Here is a 19,707-nt window from a genome sequence, read left to right on the forward strand (position 1 = left end):
TTCATGTACCTTAAATTAATTATATTATTATTTATAGCTAAAATTCAAATAATTTGTATATTCCTCGTACTAAAAGCCATTGCACAAATCACTCAGAGGAACTACGATTCGAGCACTCTGATGTATTGAGACCCTCGACATGTCTTGTACCTACAAACTGCGCCCTCGATAGTGACCGCTGACTTTCTGCTCGTGGTGATGAATGTACTATTTCTACTACTTTCTTATTACCTTCCTACCGATTGCAATCGATAATAAATAAAAGGTTCTTGACCTTATTTGTCAATTATAATCTATTAAAACAAGAAATTTCATTCCTATTGAGATATTGAAATTAATAAAAATAATCTTACTCCATAGATGGTATGTATTATCCAAATAATTCTAAGGCTCAACTTTAAAAAGATGACTATACAACATTTAATAGCCTGTGAAAAGCCTATATTGTTTTCGCGTAGGATGCTGAAAATTGCGTTTGCTCTGGCGTTTAATAGAAATTCTATCGCGACCCCTTTTACACGTATATAAAAAGACGGGCAGCCGCTCTAACAATCAGTTCACATCCACATCTCTAAAGTGAAACAAGTAAAGTTTCAAAACGAATATCAGAGTACGTTTACTATGTATTTACTTTTACTAGCGCTACTTTGTATTTTTCATCCAATAACATCCGAACAAAACCTCGTTGATGGAAGACGAAGTTGTTTCAATACACCGCGTTCTATTTTGGACAATCGGTCTTTTTTAGTACGGGACTTTTTGGGTCGTGAGAAATCTCACGATGTACGTCTAACTGCTACAGAATATGCGCGGCGTTCTGTTACTAGAAAATCTGAAGTTAATCGCAACGTAAGACAAACTTTGAAATACGAACATGAAGCAATTAGAACACAAAATGACCTGCCCCATCATATTGACCGCTTCGCCCACAACCGTAATACAGATGAAAGTATCGTTAATCGCTACCGTCTTCGTGATTCGCAGTATTTTAGACCTCAGATCACAACAAACATAATCGATAGCAGACGTAATATTATAACTTCGAACGTTGATAGAAGCCGTCGTGCTGTAAACAGGGCTGACATACGAAAACAGGTGCACAGAATGCGAACCTTTACCGAGGGCAGAGATTTTAGAGCAGAAGCTAGTCGTACAGAATCCCGTAGAGATGCCAACAGCCGTGGAGATAGTGCATTCCATTTATCAAATGAATCTATATTCTTTAGACAAACCAGACATATCAACGAACATAGGATACCAAATTCTATTCGAAACAATATTCGCATTATTTCAGGGCGCTCAACCGAACGCACCTCGACCTCACAACAAGCTAATCCTAGAAGCATTCAACTTAAAGACCATACTAGGACAGACAAACAAATAACAATTGAATCCAGGCGTAATATTGTTTCACAATTATCGCCTACGAGAGGAATATCATTGAGGCGCAATAATAACGAAAATCTAAGAGTGACTGATAACTTACGCCGAGAGAGTGTTCGTAGGGAAGGCGATGCAACGAGAGTTAGATTATTCGCACGCAATTCTGAAAAGCGAAACTTGGACCGCAATCTTCAAGAGGCGACGAGAATTAATCATGGAACAAGACAAGAACAAAAAAATGTTAACAGCATTGAAACAAATCGTAGATATTTCAAAGAAAGGGAAATATTGAACATTAGAAATAAAATTAGGAACACTGATGAACAAAGAAATCTATACAGAGAAAACAGAATGAACACTCGTGCAGTGTACAAGTCACTCAGTTCTGATTTACTTGGCTTGGAGCGAGACTCAGTTGGATGGAGAAAAACATATAGAGACTCTCGGAATATTAGAAAAAATAGTCAAGAATTAAGAACAAGACAAGAACACGCAGTTACCTCATATAAGGATGGCAAACGTAATTTTAATAATAACGAAGAACGCTCTGTTGCACGACGCGATACTAGATTTGACTATAATCGGATGCTCAGAACAAGCGATCGCGAAATTCTAGAATTACGCGTCAATGATATTGCAAATCGCAGAATCAGATCGGAGCGAATCTTCGCAACAGAGAATAAAAATACTGCTACTTTAAATTGGCAAATATTATTCGTTGCTTTTCAAGGGATCTACATTTGCCATATCATCTGGAACATGTCGGCGGACAAAACATCGGCAAAGAAAGAAAAGTGAGTATTGTAATACCCTTACCTGTAACCAATAGTGATAATTCAGATACGATGAATTTTAAGTCTTTATAATTAACATATTATTATATGACACAAAAAAAAAACAAAATTTACAAAGCTCTATGCGTTATTAGAGGTGTGAAAAAATACTGGGAAAACATTTTGTCAATTATTATAAAGTAGCCATTTTTGAAATTTTAATACTTGTATAAAAATGTCGTGTCACGTTGATTCTCCGCATGAACTCCTAAACTAGAGAACTGATGTTAATCATGTTCATAGGATAGTTTTGATTTCGATTCGTGACCCTTAATATTTTTAATTTCAAATTTTATTTCTGAATAATTCTATGAAATTAAATCATGACGCACAGTTTGACAGTTCACAGCAACAGAAAAACTATATTATCACTAGCTGACCCAGCAAACGTTGTATTGCCGATATTAAAATCGCGATACAAAAGTAACTGTTGATCGTAGATGGGTGGAAATTTGAAGTTGTATGTTTTTTTTAATGCTGACTCATAATCAAATCAATTTAAAAGAAATATCAGAAAAAATTAAAAAAAAAATTTCGTGTGGTCCCTTAACATTTAGGGGTATGAAAAATAGATGTAGGCCGATTCTCAGACCTACTCAATATGCTCACAAAATTTCATGAGAATCGGTCAAGCCGTTTCGGAGGAGTACGGGAACGAACATTGTGACACGAGAATTTTATATATAAGATTGTAGGAAACTTCTACAAATTTCGTAATTAGGATGACGTGATTTGAATTGATAATTAACAATAAATATTTTTTTTATTGGTCTCCGCTGCGCTCAAGTTTAACACAACATGTGGCACGTAAATGTTAAACATTGTTCGAGTACTTCCACTTGGGAGTAGTATTATTTGCCGCACTTTGCGGTTTCTATTGGGAGGGCAGCGGAGACCAACCCTTAATCTAGGCCTATACATTTGTTTAGGTGAACACCGGTCACTATCTAGTTATTTTTACCTTATAATAATTTATCTATCGATTAGATTATTTTATAACGGTTTATTTTCTTTCCAGATTCTTCTCTTGGCTCACAACTAACGCTCTGAAGATTGATTAAACGGCTTATACTGACACAATTCACGGATATCGTTTAAATTTATCAAATGTTTACTCAAATGTACCCTATTACTTACCTATATTATGTAGATCGTGTTAGAAATATATAATTATTTAACGTTATATGAATTTTTTTTTACTGTAGATGTTAAAAATCCCTAATCTTTGTCTTGGCAGTTGGCATAATTCGGAAAAAATAGAGGTTTAAATGGGGAGGTTGTATTTCACTTAGTGACTTTTCGTTACGCAGGAGGAACATTTTGTACGGTTGGATGGGCTTCCTTTGTAGGTAGGTAGGTCCTAGCCGACCATGGGAAAACCTTTCAACGCAAATGGGACCTGTTTCGCCGGTGGTGATGTAAAACGTCTGAGCAAAAGAAATGACTTGCAATGCAAAGTGATAGGAATCTAGATAAAAAAGTAACGGGTTGCACTCCGCGAGTGCCAGCAGAAGTGAAAACTTGAACGTTAATGTTGTGCATATTTGATTTTTTTGGAATGGTTAGGGAATAATTTCGCACGAATTGCAATTATTTGTCAGGATAAAAGAACTTACATAGCAGCATTTAAGTGGTTAAATACAATATTCATTTATTGCGCTATCGTACACAAAAATGACAATTTATATTAGTCCCGCATTATTCATAAAATTTGTTTTCAAATTTTAATTGTGTACTAGCTGACCCAGCAAACGTCGTATTGCCATATAACATATTAAAAAAAATCAATTATTAAAATTTTGATGCAACCGATTCTCAGACCTACCAAATATATTGTACTACAATTATTGTATTCGATTGCCATCTTGCAACCCTATATCGGTTTGGTGGATGGAACGAAATAATATTAAAATCGTGATACAAAAATAGTTCTAGATCGTAAAAGGGCGAAAATTTAAATTAGTATGTACCTTTCAATGCTGAATCATAATAAAAATGAAACAAAATGTCAAAAAATTAAAAAAAAGATTAGGATAGACTACTCTTAACATTTATGGGGATGAAAAATAGATAGTAGCCGATTCTCAGACCTACTGAATATGCATATAAAATTTGGTCAAAATCAGTAAAGGCGTTTCGGAGGAGAAAGGTAACTAACATTGTGACACGAGAATTTTATAAATAAGATTAATCCTATAAGTGAGGATTATAAAATAAAAAATTGTTTAGATTTGCAAGAGCAACATCTCAAGTCAATTTCCTAATATGCAAATACTGGGGTTGAGCAGGTTATCAACTGTAAAGTAGATCCTGTAGATGAAACATCAACCTGAGAGTTGAACGAAGATTTAATGACGATACGTCACTCGAACGGTTAGCTCAGTTGGTAGAACACTCGAACCCCCGACCTCTCCCGAATCCTCTCTCGACAACGACTCCCGCATCGTTATTGAAACTTGTTTTCAAATTTATTTGTGAATTTATATTACATAAAAACTTAACACTTCAGAACGAATATAATTATTTTACATTAAAAAAATTATCTCTCACAAAAATCAACTTTCATCCATAATTTCAACGACTGTCTCTTTGAAGACAGACTTTCGCAAGCGGAAGATCGGATGGCCAGTATTGAATCCTCGCCCACCAATTTGTCAGAGGAGAATGCCACACTACCCACACAGCTGGAAACGTTGGCCTCAAAATTTGACGATCTGGATCAAGTCTCAAGGAGTTGTAATGCTGAAATACAAAATATACCGGAAAAGAAAGGTGAAAATCTCGTTCAACTTTCGCTGACGATTGGCAAATTGTTATGTGTCGATCTGAAAGATAGCGACAAAAGGAGCGTTCACCGTATTGATCCCGGATTGGCAACGGACCTGCCAAAAAACATCATATTACAACTGACAACTCGACGACAGCGAGATGAGCTGCTTGCTGCAGCGCGGGCGCGGCGATCGCTGACGTCTGAACAATTATTTGGTGTATCTGTGACCCCTGGCAGTGGCTCCCGTTTTTTCATCGCTGAACACCTGGCTTTGAAAAATAAAATCATCTTCAGCAAAGCTCGACAGATCGCAAAAGAGAAGGGCTACAAATATGTGTGGGTAAAAAACAATAGTATCTTTGTCAGGAAAACGGACGAGTCAAAATTTATACAACTGCGATCCGGCACCGATTTGGGTAAAATAGTATATGGTCGTTGAGTGGCTATCAGTAGTGATATGGTGGTATTGATGGCGATTTAATAAAACTAATTCAATTCTAACACTATGACAGATTAATATACTTTAACAATTCACACACACATTAAGTAGACTGATACACATGAAGTTAAACCATTACAATATAGTTAGAAGGAGAAAACACAGTAATTAGAGGTACAGATATTACGACACGACAGTTGCAAAGTAGGTAAATCTTATAGACAAGCGACACGGGCTTCGCGGAGAATGTTCAAGACACGACTGCTGTACCGGCGCGGGCGCGGGTCGTTGAACGATATTCGTTCTGCGCAGGCGCAATATTCACCGGTTACAAGCGGTGGATTTCCACTGCACAATACTGAATATTTTATGTGGGATTATTGTTAATATTAATCTGTATGTTTGTGTATAAGTGTGTTTTAATTAATATAGTTAAGTGTGAATATTAATATTGTAGTTATTGTAGTGTAAGACAATATATATTATAGATAATAATAAATAGTAATAATAAATAGTAAATAGATAGTAATAACAGTTATGTGTTGTGTAAATGTATGTAGGTATAGTGTACGTGTTACTGTATGTATCGGCCACATCACTCCCCCCCAGAGACCGTCACTACGGGCGATAATAATCTGGAAATCGGACTGTGCGGCCTGAACGAGTCCTTTTGATGTCACCCTGAGCTGGGGCACTCTGCTCTATAGGGTCAGGGTGAAGTACAGGGCTAGGTTGGGGGTTGTTGATAGGAGTGGGAATAGGAAGAGGTTCGTTAGAGGGGTTCATCAGTATATAGGCCGGTTTGAGTCGGTCTATGGATACCGTAACGCTCTTCCCTTTGACTTGTATTTTATAGGTCTTTTCACCCCGTTCCAGAACTTCATAAGGCCCGGTGTAAGGCGGCTGTAAAGCACCACGTACTGTGTCGTCTCTTAAAAATACATGACTACACGAAATAAGGTCTTTGTAGACGAAAATTTTGTCTTTACAGTGACGAGAAGCTGGAATCGGTGTTAACTTTGCTGTAAATTGGCGCAGACGAGAGGTGAAATCCGAAATATCCGTGCTGTTAAAAGAACCAGCCTGGAAAAATTCTCCAGGAAGGCGTAGTGGCTCACCATACACTAGTTCGGCAGAAGATGACTTAAGATCGTCTTTGAATGCACTCCTTATCCCAAGCAGGACTAAAGGTAATGTGTCTACCCAATTACAATCAGCGTGACACATTATAGCTGCTTTGAGTTGGCGGTGGAATCTTTCGACTAGCCCGTTACAGGCTGGGTGATACGCGGTTGTTCTGCGATGCTTGAATCCGATCATTTTTCCAAGATATTGGATTAGTGACGATTCAAACTGTCGACCACGATCAGTGACAATATCAGTAGGACATCCAAACCTGGATATCCACGATATTAATGCCTTCCCAACCGTTTCAGCGGTAATATCCACCATAGTTGTTACTTCAGGCCAGCGAGTGAAACGATCCACCGCTGTTAGGCAGTACCGATACCCCTGTGAAATGGGCAGAGGGCCTATGATGTCGACATGCACAAAAGCAAATCGAGCGCGGGAAGATCAAAATTGCCCAATGGAGAAGTAACGTGGCGATGCACCTTTGCCCGTTGACATGGCACACATTGACGAGACCATTCACGACAGTCTTTGCGTACTCCAGGCCAAACGAATCGCTCGGAAACAAGTTTAGCCGTTGCGATAGCGCCTGGATGGCTGAGACTATGAAGACTATCGAAAATTTGTCTCCGCAAGTCTTTAGTGACAAAGGGCCTAGGCGTTGTGGTGCTGATGTCACAATAAATCTCCATGTGAGAGTTTGGAAGCTTCAACTTTTTCAGACGAAGTGAAGAATCTTTCAAAAGTTGAGTCAATTCCACGTCTGACTCTTGCGATGAGGCCAAAACATTTAAATCTACTGGCATCTGTAGTTCTTCGACACGCGACAGTGGGTCAGCGACGACATTGTCTTTGCCTGATATGTGTCTGATATCGGTCGTGAACTGTGAGATGTAGTCGAGGTGACGATATTGCCTTGGTGAACAGTTAGCTTTCCTTTCATTGAAAGCGTAACTGAGCGGCTTATTGTCAGAAAACACTGTGAAATGCCTTGCCTCTAGCATATGACGAAAGTATTTAATGCTGTCATATATAGCTAATAGCTCCCGGTCATATGGTGAGTACTTTTGTTGAGAAGGACTCAGCTTTCTCGAAAAGAATGCGAGAGGTTCCCATATGTCATTTTTGTATTGTTGCAACACTGCACCCATCGCCAGGTCGGAAGCATCTGTTACTAGAGCAAGATCCGCCTGACAGTCGGGGTGCGCTAGCAATGCTGCATTGGCCAGACTTTGCTTGCACTCATTGAAAGCTTATAGAGCTTCTCCTGTAATGTCGACAGAATGCGAATTTTTGACGTTGCCAGTAAGTAAAGCGTTTAAAGGGGCTTGTATGGCAGCTGACTTGGGTAAAAATCTTCTATAGAAGTTTAGCATCCCTAAAAATCGCCTGAGTTGTCTGACTGTCGCAGGTATGGGGAAGTCTATTATAGCCTGAACCTTAGAATCTAAAGGCTTAATGCCAGATGCAGATATTCGATTACCTAAAAACGTTACCTCTGGTGCACCGAAGACGCATTTTGACGTGTTGACGAGGACGCCGTATTCCTTCATGCGGTTGAAAAGCTGATGAAGGTGGGCTTCGTGCTCGGCTTCGCTCCTTGAAAAGACTAAGTAATCATCAAGGAAACAGTAGCAAAAGTCGAGGCCTCTCGTCATTTCATCAACAAACCTTTGGAAAGTTTGACCAGCATTCCTTAGACCAAAGGTCATAAAGGGAAATTCATACAAGCCAAAGGGAGTAGTGATCGCGGTTTTCGGTATATCCTCCTTAAAAACGGGAATCTGATTATAGGCCTTCATTAAGTCAATTGTCGAGAAGACAGTACATCCAGAAATAGCGTGGGTGAAGTCATGGATGTGCTTAATAGGATAACGGTCAGGTATGGTCCGTGAATTAAGCATCCTATAATCACCACAAGGTCGCCAGCCGTTTTCCTTCTTGGGTGCAAGGTGTAAGGGAGAAGACCAGGGACTATCAGAGGGACGCGCTGTACCATTGCTAAGCATGAGTTCAAACTCCTGCTTGGCGATTTTAAGTTTATCCGGTGCCAGTCTGCGAGGGGTACATGAAATAGGAGGGCCGGGTGTGGTCCTAATGTGGTGTACCGTATTGTGCTTTGGAGACGCAGGCGTACCTGCGGGACGTGTGATTTCCGGATACTTACTCAAAATAGCGTGAAAGCGCGTGTCGCCTGTTGGAACTTTAACAGAAAACACATTATTATTAGCAATACAAGCATTTGCTGACAAGGTTGTAGTATTGTCTAGTAAGCGTTGATGTCGGCAATCTACTATTAAATTATAAAAACCAAGAAAATCAACGCCTATAATTGGCTTGGTTACATTAGCTACAATAAATCTCCATGGAAAATTGCGCCGTAAGCCTAGATTTAAGTTGAGCTCAATAAAACCAAATGTATCTATAACAGACCCGTTGGCCGCGGTGAGCTCGAAGTTACTTTTGGCTCGACGTTCACGAAGCGCAGAGAGAGGGTAGACACAAAGATCACTGCCGGTGTCCACCAGAAACTGGACATTCATATTGCGGTCGGTGATGAAGAGGCGACCCTTATACGATGGACAGTCGTTTGTCGCCACTACCGACTGCCGGCGGCGTTTCCCGCCTTGTTGTAGTCGCATGGTTTCAGGCACTTATGCGCCTGTGCTCCGAACTTGCTATGGTACCAGCACACAGGGAACTTGCGATAGCTGGATTCTGACCGGTTCCGGTGTCGCGATGATGAGCGGCGACGGTCACGTGGTCTCGAGCGGTCCATAGAATAGCAAGAAGTCTTAGTGTGCTCTTCCAGCTTAAGAGTCAGGTGCTGAACCATCTTCTTTAACTCCGCAATCTCATCTGACTGGTTCGATGTATATGCCCTGCTTGAGGAAGCAGCGGCGACGTTACATGGTGACGTGAGCTCATGGATACGGTCTGCCAGGTCTGCCAGCTGCTCCAGAGATTGGGTTTGTTGTGACGCCAGTACTGTTTGGATATTGTGCGGGAGTCGGTTGGACAACATGGATTTGAGAAAGTCATCAGGTACAGAAGGGCCAGCCAAGTCTTGCAAATGTCGCAGAAATTGTGAAGGTTTTCTATCACCGAGCTCCTCGTGCGTCAACAATTGCTTAACCTTTTTCTCGTGCGAAGCGGATAAGCGCTTAATAAGCTCTGTCTTAATCTTGTCGTACTTATTGTTAGGTGGAGGGTTAATAATTACATCCTTCACATGTTTTGCAAACTGCACGTCTAAATTATTTGTCACATTATAAAATTTTGTGACGTCATCAGTAATAAAGTGGCTTAGAAACTGACCTTCTAGAAGTGCAAACCATAATTCCGGATCCTCGGGTGAAAACGGGGGAACTTTAATTTTTATAATCTGCATTCCTTTATTTTCACGCTCAGTTACAAGCGGTGGATTTCCACTGCACAATACTGAATATTTTATGTGGGATTATTGTTAATATTAATCTGTATGTTTGTGTATAAGTGTGTTTTAATTAATATAGTTAAGTGTGAATATTAATATTGTAGTTATTGTAGTGTAAGACAATATATATTATAGATAATAATAAATAGTAATAATAAATAGTAAATAGATAGTAATAACAGTTATGTGTTGTGTAAATGTATGTAGGTATAGTGTACGTGTTACTGTGTGTATCGGCCACAAGTATGACTAGTTAAAACTATGACTTTTTTCCAGTCTTTGTTATTATCACTTTTATTTGTTTCTTTCTTTTTGTATTTGATCATTGCTGTTGGGGGCACAAAGATTTTTATTATTGAGATTAATTACTCTTCCATTTTTGTATTTGATTATGGATAATGGCTCATAACGATGTATCCATTTTCTATCAAAACTGTGGTGGCATGAAAAGTAAACTCGACGAATTAAGACATAATATTGCATTGAGCAACTATGATATTATGGTATTAGTGGAGACCTGGTTGTTAGAGTCTTATTTTGATGGAGAGGCCTGCACGGGAAATTATCTGGACTGCAGCTTAACTGGACATCCGGTCCTGACACCCTGTTAGAATCTGCTATTACAGAACAGTCAAAACTTCTTCTGTACACTATGAATGAATGAACACTTGAATGTGTTGAAGATTCCCTAAAAAGCAACATCAAACATTTTTGGAAATATACTTCATCGCTAAAGCAATCAAGTACGGAAATACTTTGTCTAGTGACCCAAACGCCATTGTTGAAATGTTTTCTCAGTACTTTCAATCAGTTTTCGAGCCTTCAGCAAACGAGGTTCTCTCTGATTCCAGTGCAGTTGGTGAGAGTATCGTCAATGACTCGCATGTTCTAATTAGCCACGTATGCATCTTCCAGGCGGAAATAAGCAGAGAACCAGATAATATCAGACCAATATTTCTTAAACACACACACGAGTCAATTTGTGTGCCACTAGAAATTATTTTTAACAAGTGCCTGTCAACAGGCTGTTTCCCCAGACTCTGGAAATCGGCCTACATTACACCCATTTTTAAATCTGGAGCAAGAAATGACATAGAAAACTATCGTCCCATTTCTATCCTCTCTACAATTCCCAAAGTACTAGAAAGACTATTGCACCGTCATGTCCTCTCCAGCTTAAAAAAAAATATTATTGATCAACAACACGGTTTTGTTGCCAGAAGATCAACTCTCACCAATCTTCTTGTATTTACCAACTACATTTTCACCGGCTTAGATTGTAGAACACAAATAGACACTATATACACAGACTTCCAGAAGGCTTTCGACAAGGTTGTATTACTCTTACAGAAGCTATCTTTCAATGGCATTAAAGGTAATCTCTTGAGGTGGTTTGCGGCCTATCTGCGGGACCGCATTCAGTCGGTAATTGTCAATGGATATCGTTCCTCTCCAGTTCGCGTGACATCCGGTGTACCGCAGGGCTCTATTCTTGGACCCTTGCTCTTCATTATTTTTATCAATGACATATCTCAGAGTTTTTCACATTGTCATTATTTACTTTACGCTGACGATTTAAAACTGTACAAAACAGTTACTTGTCTATCTGACGCTGTCCGTATTCAGGAGGATCTTAACAGACTTGATGCATACTGCACACATAATAAATACTTGGCATACAGAAAGTGTAAACATATAGTGTTCACCAGAAATAAAAATATTATCACGACTCATTTTAAGCTCGGTAATCAACAGCTGACGTCAGTTTCTACCATCAAAGATCTGGGTATTTATTTATTGGAAAACAAACAGCTTAAGTTATATACACATTGTAACACATAATTTATATTACACAAGCCAATAAAGTTTCCACTTAAATATAAACAAAGTAGGAGTGAATATAATACAAAATATAACGATTTTATATACAATTAAACATAAGGCGAAAAAAGTACACAAAAATACAAATGAAACAAAATTTATCGGTTGGACATATTTTAAGAATGTTTAAGATATTCTTTAATTTTTTTAGTAAAAGTTGAATAGCTGCTATGAAAAATGTCTAAGTGACTATAATTATTATTATAAGTGTTGCATGCTCTTATAATAAAACAATTGCTAGTATAATTAGTTCTACGAACAGGGATAAAGAATGTATCGATAGAACGTGTATAATGTTTTGGACAGTTAAGTTTAATGTTACTTAAAATACGATTGGAATCAATTAAGTCATGTAATATTTTGAAAAGGAAAACTTGATCTCTGTATTTTCTACGCTGTTGTAAAGATAGGTAATTAAATTGAGGAGTATTACAATTTTGAAACTTATAATTTAATCTTTTAATAAATTAATAATTATTTTGTACACTTTCTATAGCATCTATATATTTTGTAAAACGTGGGTTCCAAGCAGTCGAGGCATATTCTAAATATGGTCTGACATAAGCATTATATAAAAGATTAAAAGTATGAATATATTCGTTTAGACCGCACACTAACCCTCGGCACCCATATAGACCATATTCTAAATAGCTCTCTTCGCATGCTAGGCTTAATAACACGTGTATCCAAGCAATTTAAGGACAAATGTACTTACACATATCTTTATAAGTCCCTCGTGCGACCCCAACTAGAATATGCAAGCCCAATATGGAATCCTTTTTACTCGATCCACGAAAAAAGAGTCGATACTGTTCAAAAAAAGAACTTACGCACATTAAATTATCGTGTAAAAGGAAACCGAGCCAGTGGGCTCGGTTTTTAGTGATAATGATTTGTTGCTTTAATACAACTTTCTTCAGCTATGTCAGCGCCGCACTATAACAGACTGTATAACTTTAAAGAAAATATGTACTGGTGAGCTGACATCTTCTGAGCTTATCACTTTCATGTCCCAGCCAGGTGTCTCCGCTCATGCATTACTTTTGAGCTATCGTCCCCAAGAACAAACATTGGGTTTCGCGCGCCATTACACAGAATGTGTAAATCTTACAACAATAGTTTTCTTGACATGTGTTCAGACACAGTTTAGAATTAAAATTAAAATCGTTGTTATCGTGCCCCAAGTTTAATTAATTTCATTTGTCTACATCTTTTGTATCAATGCGCATAATCAAATTAGTTACTTCTGTGAATGTTTGCATTTGTGACTGTATACCTTTGATTTTTCTTTTTGTTATTATTGTATTTGTGAAACATGTGTTAGGACGCATCTATATTTATATTTTGTATCTCTTTCCTATATTGTTCAGTTCTTGTAATGTGTTTGTTATGTTTCCTTGTAATAATAAATGAATAATAAATAATGACTGTCTTACGAAATTTCGATCAGTGTCATGGGAGTTTAACATTTTATACCCATCCCAAGAAATGCTCAACGCCGCTTAAAAAGTAAAAACTTTTTTGGCGGCGTTGAGCATTTCTACAGGCCAGCGCAGGAAGAAATTACAAACGTAAAGCTTTGATGAAGCAAATTAATTGCATTGGACTATCGCTAATCGCTATAGGACTTAATCTATACTTGTAAGTATATATAAAATATTTTCTAGTATTTTGTTCGCTCTTGTTTATCTCTTGGCTCTATTGGTATAATTAACTTCGGTAACGGATCTTGTTATACGTTCCTACAACACCAAACTGTATCCCCGATTTTGTAAGTTATCAAATTTTCTGGATTAGGTACCTCTTATTTTTTAAGCATTCAAGACATTATAATTCAATGTTTTATTTCTTAATATATTTTATTGACATTGACAACTTGACAAGTTTCTTGTATCACTTTAATTCTTGTCAATTTATTTATTCAAGGTCCACCAACACAGAATTCACAAGACAATTCATAAGATTGTAACATAAATTTCAAAAATCGTGTTCCTGCAATTACAGGTGAACACATCATGCAGATAAACATACAAACAATTTAGTTCTTAATTATATAAAAGAAAATTGAAGTGCTATAACGCTAACATGTCAAAACAATATAAAAAAAATAAATTAATTCCACAAATCATTACAAGCTCAATACAGTCACTTCAATATAATCACTAAAATACAATATATTTTGTCAATGCGTTTTTATTATAAATTAGGTCATTACATTTTACTAATCAGAGTCAGGTTTCACTTAAATTGTGCTACTGTATCTCCAAAACCATCTATAGATCGCTTGTTTGAAATTATAGTGTTGTATTTGAGTGTCCTATTCAGTGGGGAGTTAATTTAAATTAGTCAATGATGCTATGGTATATTATATTTCAAACTAGCTGACCCAGCAAACGATGTTTACTATATAGAGTTATTTAAAAAAAAATTGGGGTGTTAAAAGTAGATGCAATCGATTCTCAGACCTACCAAATTTATCGTACTACAATTAATGTAAGTATTGATCAGTTGCCATCCTGCAACCCTATAGCGGATTTGTGGATGGAACAGAATAATATAAAAATCGCGATACAAAAATAGGGGTTGATCGTAGAGCGTTGAAAATTTAGGGTTGTATGTATTTTTAATGCTGTATCATAAAAAAATAAAAACAAAAAAATACATCCAAAAAAATAAATAAAAAAATTTAGGGGACCACCCTTAACATTCAGGGGGATGAAAAATAGATAGTAGCCGATTCTCAGACCTACTAAATATGTATATAAAATTTGGTAAAAGAGTAAGGTGACTAACATTGTGACACGAGAATTTTATATATAAGATAATATCTAGGTAATCCTCCCTATAACGTGGTTCCGCATTAAAGGAACCGAACGCGTTATAGGGATATTATCCTATAACGCGTTTTTAGGACCTCGTTATTCGTAATCATAATAAGAATAATTAAACATTCGTAACAAGTATTTCCAATTGTTTGCCTAGTTTTACTATTTTATTAAGGATTTTAATATACAAATTTAATAAAATAATTTAATTTTGTAATAGCACAATTGACACATGTGGAAAGGTACGCGAAGCTAATTATGAACTGTACAAATCATTATAAATTTCACAGTACAGAAATATGAAGTAGGTATGTGGGAAATCCCCACGTTATATGGGCGACTGGTCGTGTTATAAGGTGCATGGAAATCGCGTATTATGAAAACACCACGTTATAGGGGCAGTACTGTATTTATAATATTATTCCTGTAAATAAATATTATATCCAGTTATTTATTACAAGTCAAGAGTGTCCTGTGTATCTGCAATTAATTATATTATTATTTATGGCTAAAATCAAAATAATTTGTATATTCCTCGTAGTTTAAACCATTATACTTATCACTCAAAGGAACTACGATTCCAGCACTCTGGTGTATTGAGACCCTCGACATGTCTTGTACCTACAAACTGCGCCCTCGATAGTGACCGCTGACTTTCTGCTCGTGGTGATCAATGTACTATTTCTACTACTTTCTTATTACCTTCCTACCTATTGCAGTCGATAATAAATAAAGGGTTCTTGACCTTATTAGTCAATTATAATCTATTAAGATAAGAAATTTCATTTCTATTGAGATATTGTAATTAATAAAAATAATCTTACTCCATAGATGGTATGTATTATCCAAATAATTCTAAGGCTCAACTTTAAAAAGATGACTATACAATATTTAATAGCCTGTGAAAAGGCTACATTGTCTTCGCGTAGGATGCTGAAAATTGGGTTCGCTCTGGCGTTTAATAGAAATTCTATCGCGACCCCTTTTACACGTATATAAAAAGACGGGCAGCCTCTCTAACAATCAGTTCACATCCACATCTCTAAAGTGAAACAAGTAAAGTATCAAAACTAATATCAGAGTACGTTTACTATGTATTTACTTTTACTAGCGCTACTTTGTATTTTTCATCCAATAACATCCGAACAAAACCTCGTTGATGGAAGGCGAAGTAGCTTCAATACACCGCGTTCTATTTTGGACAATCGCTCTTCTTTAGCACGGGACTTTTCGGGTCGTGAGAAATCTCACGATGTACGTCTATCTGCTACAGAATATGCACGGCGTTCTGTTACTAGAAAATCTGAAGTTAATCGCAACGTAAGACAAACTTTGAAATACGAACATGAAGCAATTAGAACACAAAATGACCGGCCCCATCGCATTGACCGCTTCGCCCACAACCGTAATACAGATGAAAGTATCGTTAATCGCTACCGTCTTCGTGATTCGCAGCATTTTAGACCTCATATCACAACAAACATAATCGATAGCAGACATAATATTATAACTTCGAACGTTGATAGCAGCCGTCGTGTTGTAAACAGGGCTGACATTCGAAAACAGGTGCACAGAATGCGAACCTTTACCGATGGCAGAGATTTTAGAGCAAAAGCTAGTCGTACAGAATCCCGACGCGATGCCAACAGCCGTGGAGATAGTGCATTCTATTTACCAAATGAATCTATATTCTTTAGACAAACCAGATATATCAACGGACATAGGATACCAAATTCTATTCGAAACAATATTCGCATTATATCAGGGCGCTCAACCGAACGCACGACCTCACAACAAGCTAATCCTAGAAGCATTCAACTTAAAGACCATACTAGGACAGACAAACAAATAACAATTGAATCCAGGCGTAAAATTGTTTCACAATTGTCGCCTACGAGAGGAATATCATTGAGGCGCAATAATAACGAAAATCTAAGAGTGACTGATAACTTACGCCGAGAGAGTGTTCGTGGGGAAGGCGATGCAACGAGAGATAGATTATTCGCACGCAAATCTGAAAAGCGAAACCTGGAACGCAATCTTCAAGAAGTGACGAGAATTAATCATGGAACTAGACAAGAACAAAAAAATGTTAACAGCATTGAAACAAATCGTAGATATTTCAACGGAAGGGAAAGAGTAATATTGAATATTAGAAATACAATTAAGAACACTGATGAACAAAGAAATGTGTACAGAGAAAACAGAATGAACACTCGTGCTGTGTACAGGTCGCTCAGTTCTGATTTGCTTGTCTTGGAGCGAGACTCAGTTGGCGGGAGAAAAACATATAGAGAATCTCGGAATAATAGAAGAAATAGTCAAGAATTAAGAACAAGACAAGAACAAGCAGTTACCTCATATAAGGACGGCCAACGCAAAGACGAAGGTATCCGCTCTGTAGCACGACGCGACACTAGATTTGACTCTAATCGGATGCTCAGAAGAAGTGATCGCGAAATTCTAGAATTACGCGTCAATGATATTGCAAATCGCAGAAGAAGATCGGAGCGAATCTTCGCAACAGAGAATAAAAATACTGCTACTTTAAATTGGCAAATATTATTCTTTGCTTTTCAAGGGATCTATATTTGCCATATCATCTGGAACATGTCGGCGGACAAAACATCGGCAAAGAAAGAAAAGTGAGTATTGTAATACCCTTACCTGTAACCAATAGTGATAATTCAGATACGATGAATTTTGAGTCTTTATAATTAACATATTATATCACACAAAAAAAGCTAAAATTTACAAAACTATGCGTTATTGGAGGTGTCAAAAAATACTGGGAAGTCATTTTGTCAATTTATTAAGTAGCCGTTTTTGAAATTTTAATACCTGTATAAAAATTTCGTTGTTGTCTCTCCGCCTGAACTCCTAAACTACAGAACCGGTTTTAATCATGTTTTGCACATTGTGTGCAGTTGGATCCAACTTGAGCGATAGGATAGGTTTTAATTCGACACACTTTATATTTTTTAATTTCAAATTTTATTTCTGTAAATTCTATAATTCTATGAGATAAAATCTCGACGCACTTTACAGTTCTGCTGCGGTATTATTTCGTTACAAGAAGAGGTTAAATTATCATTGTAAGAAACTTCTACAAATTTCGTCATTAAGATGACGTGATTTGAATTGATGATTTAACTAAAGAGATTTTAAATTTTTACATGAAATTATACACTCGCAAAAAGTATTGGTCTCCGCTGCGCTCCAACTAGATACCGCACTACCTAAGAACAATAGCTTTTTATTACAACTATTGGATGCATGTGTGCGTGGCATCTTGACACTCAATGGCATTTTTAAAATGTTGTAACGTACGCTTCGTGTTATTTTACATTGAAATTAGTAAATACAAAATACTTACTGATGATATGTGATCAGAGTATCTTTTTTATTTCTTGTAGTATTCTTTTTACAAAGTTTACTACGTAACCCTGCATTTTAGTTTCAATTATTAGCAAAGTTTAACAGAACATGTGGCACGTCAACGTTACGACGTTTACGTTAAATTGTTCGAGACTCTCTCGAGTACGCCCACTTGGAAGTGTAGTTGCAGCACTTTGCGACTTCGCCTGCGGTTTCTATTGGGAGGGCAGCGGAGACCAACCCTTAATCTAGGCCTATACATTTGTTTAGGTGAACACCGGTCACTACCTAGTTATTTTTACCTTTTAATAATTTATCTATCGATTAGATTATTTTATAATGATTTATTTTCTTTCCAGATTCTTCTCTTGGCTCACAACTAACGCTCTGAAGATTGATTAAACGGCTTGGTATACTGACACAATTCACGGATATCGTCAAATACAAAATTTATCGAATGTTTATTCTCATGTAGCCTATTACTTACCTATATTATGTAGATCGTGTTAGAAATATATAATTATTTAACGTTATATGAATCTTTTACTGTAGATATTGAAAATCCCAAAACTATACCTACCATAAGTACAGAAGAGGGCTATTCGTGCTATTAATAACCTAGAAATCCAGAGAGAGATTAAAAAAAAACAAACAACAAACTGTTGCCTCACAATAATATACTATTATTAATAATGTTATGTACATAAGCACATTGGTTGCTAAGCTGTGATAATCAATGTGCTTATGAACATACAGAACATTATCAAAAATGTATTGAGAAGCAACAGTCAAAATGTTTATTTCTTTAAATTTTTCTCTTAATGATTCTTTATAAAAAAGCCCGCTAAGTTTCATGAGCCTGTTTTGTTTCATGATAAATATTTTGGAATAGATTGTAGTTTATGACATTCAGTAAGTGTTATACAGTTTTTTTTAATAAAACAAATAGGTATAAGGATTTGTTATTTTTTACATAACATTCCATGCTTTCTCTATTATTATTTGATCCGATTCCTGCCGACGAATTCCACCTTCGCACGACACGCCATAAATTAGGATATCAACCCTTTCATCTAGATGTGTGGCGTCCTGTCCTCCACAGTGCGGTTTTTAAGGAACTTTATTCCACTTACAACCATGCTGTGGAATGAGCTGCCTTGTGCCGTGTTTCCAGGACATGAGTAGGCCTTCCAAAGTCCGGCAACGCTCCTGTGATTCGCGCTTTTTTTGAAGGTGTTGCAAGAGAATATGGGCGGCGTTGATCACTGAATATCAACAACCCAGTGAAAAGACCTACCCCAAATTCAAATTAGGTTATAATATCACTTATTGAAAGTCAAAAACCAGCACCCATTAAAAAAGGTATGCCTCAGACCTGAGATGAACGGGCACAACAAACTCAGCTGGCTTCTTTCTTTAAAAAAATATGTTACAACGTAAAATAGTACAAATTATTTAACAGCCTGTGGGCGATCGCTCCATTCTCAATCTGTGGTATCATTAAGAAAGACATGTTATAGTAACCTTTACAACACAAACGTTTTTTAACAATTCTTTTCAATTTCGTACATTTGTTTTGAACATTTTCTGGGATCTTGTTGTAAAAGCACATACAACGCCCCACAAAAGAC

At 37.0% G+C, this 19,707-nt stretch overlaps 1 protein-coding gene across 8 annotated transcripts; it reads left to right on the forward strand.

Annotated features, from left to right (window-relative positions):
• The first annotated feature begins 543 nt into the window (after positions 1-543).
• LOC126965965 (uncharacterized) lies at positions 544-18,609 on the forward strand. 8 transcript variants are annotated; one of them, XM_050809810.1, is made up of 3 exons: positions 544-1,757; positions 16,930-17,343; positions 18,436-18,609. In XM_050809810.1, the coding sequence occupies exons 1-3, from the start codon at positions 622-624 to the stop codon at positions 18,476-18,478; spliced, it is 1,593 nt and encodes a 530-aa protein (XP_050665767.1). In that variant the 5' UTR covers positions 544-621; the 3' UTR covers positions 18,479-18,609. The 8 variants fall into 8 exon arrangements, with proteins under 8 accessions (XP_050665767.1, XP_050665760.1, XP_050665766.1 ...); XM_050809803.1 differs by having other exon boundaries at positions 544-1,319; positions 16,486-17,343; XM_050809809.1 differs by having other exon boundaries at positions 544-1,313; positions 16,483-17,343.
• Positions 18,610-19,707: the final 1,098 nt, after the last annotated feature.

Source organism: Leptidea sinapis, chromosome 9, assembly GCF_905404315.1.
Source record: "Leptidea sinapis chromosome 9, ilLepSina1.1, whole genome shotgun sequence".
Taxonomy (NCBI): domain Eukaryota; kingdom Metazoa; phylum Arthropoda; class Insecta; order Lepidoptera; family Pieridae; genus Leptidea; species Leptidea sinapis.

What these genes read in the sequence shown, in the direction of transcription:
- LOC126965965 (XM_050809802.1), top strand. Translation starts at nt 622, where the DNA reads ATGTATTTACTTTTACTAGCGCTACTTTGTATTTTTCATCCAATAACA. An exon ending in ACATCGGCAAAGAAAGAAAA is followed by an intron (nt 2,178 to 18,435) that starts GTGAGTATTGTA and finishes TTTTCTTTCCAG; the next exon opens with ATTCTTCTCTTGGCTCACAA.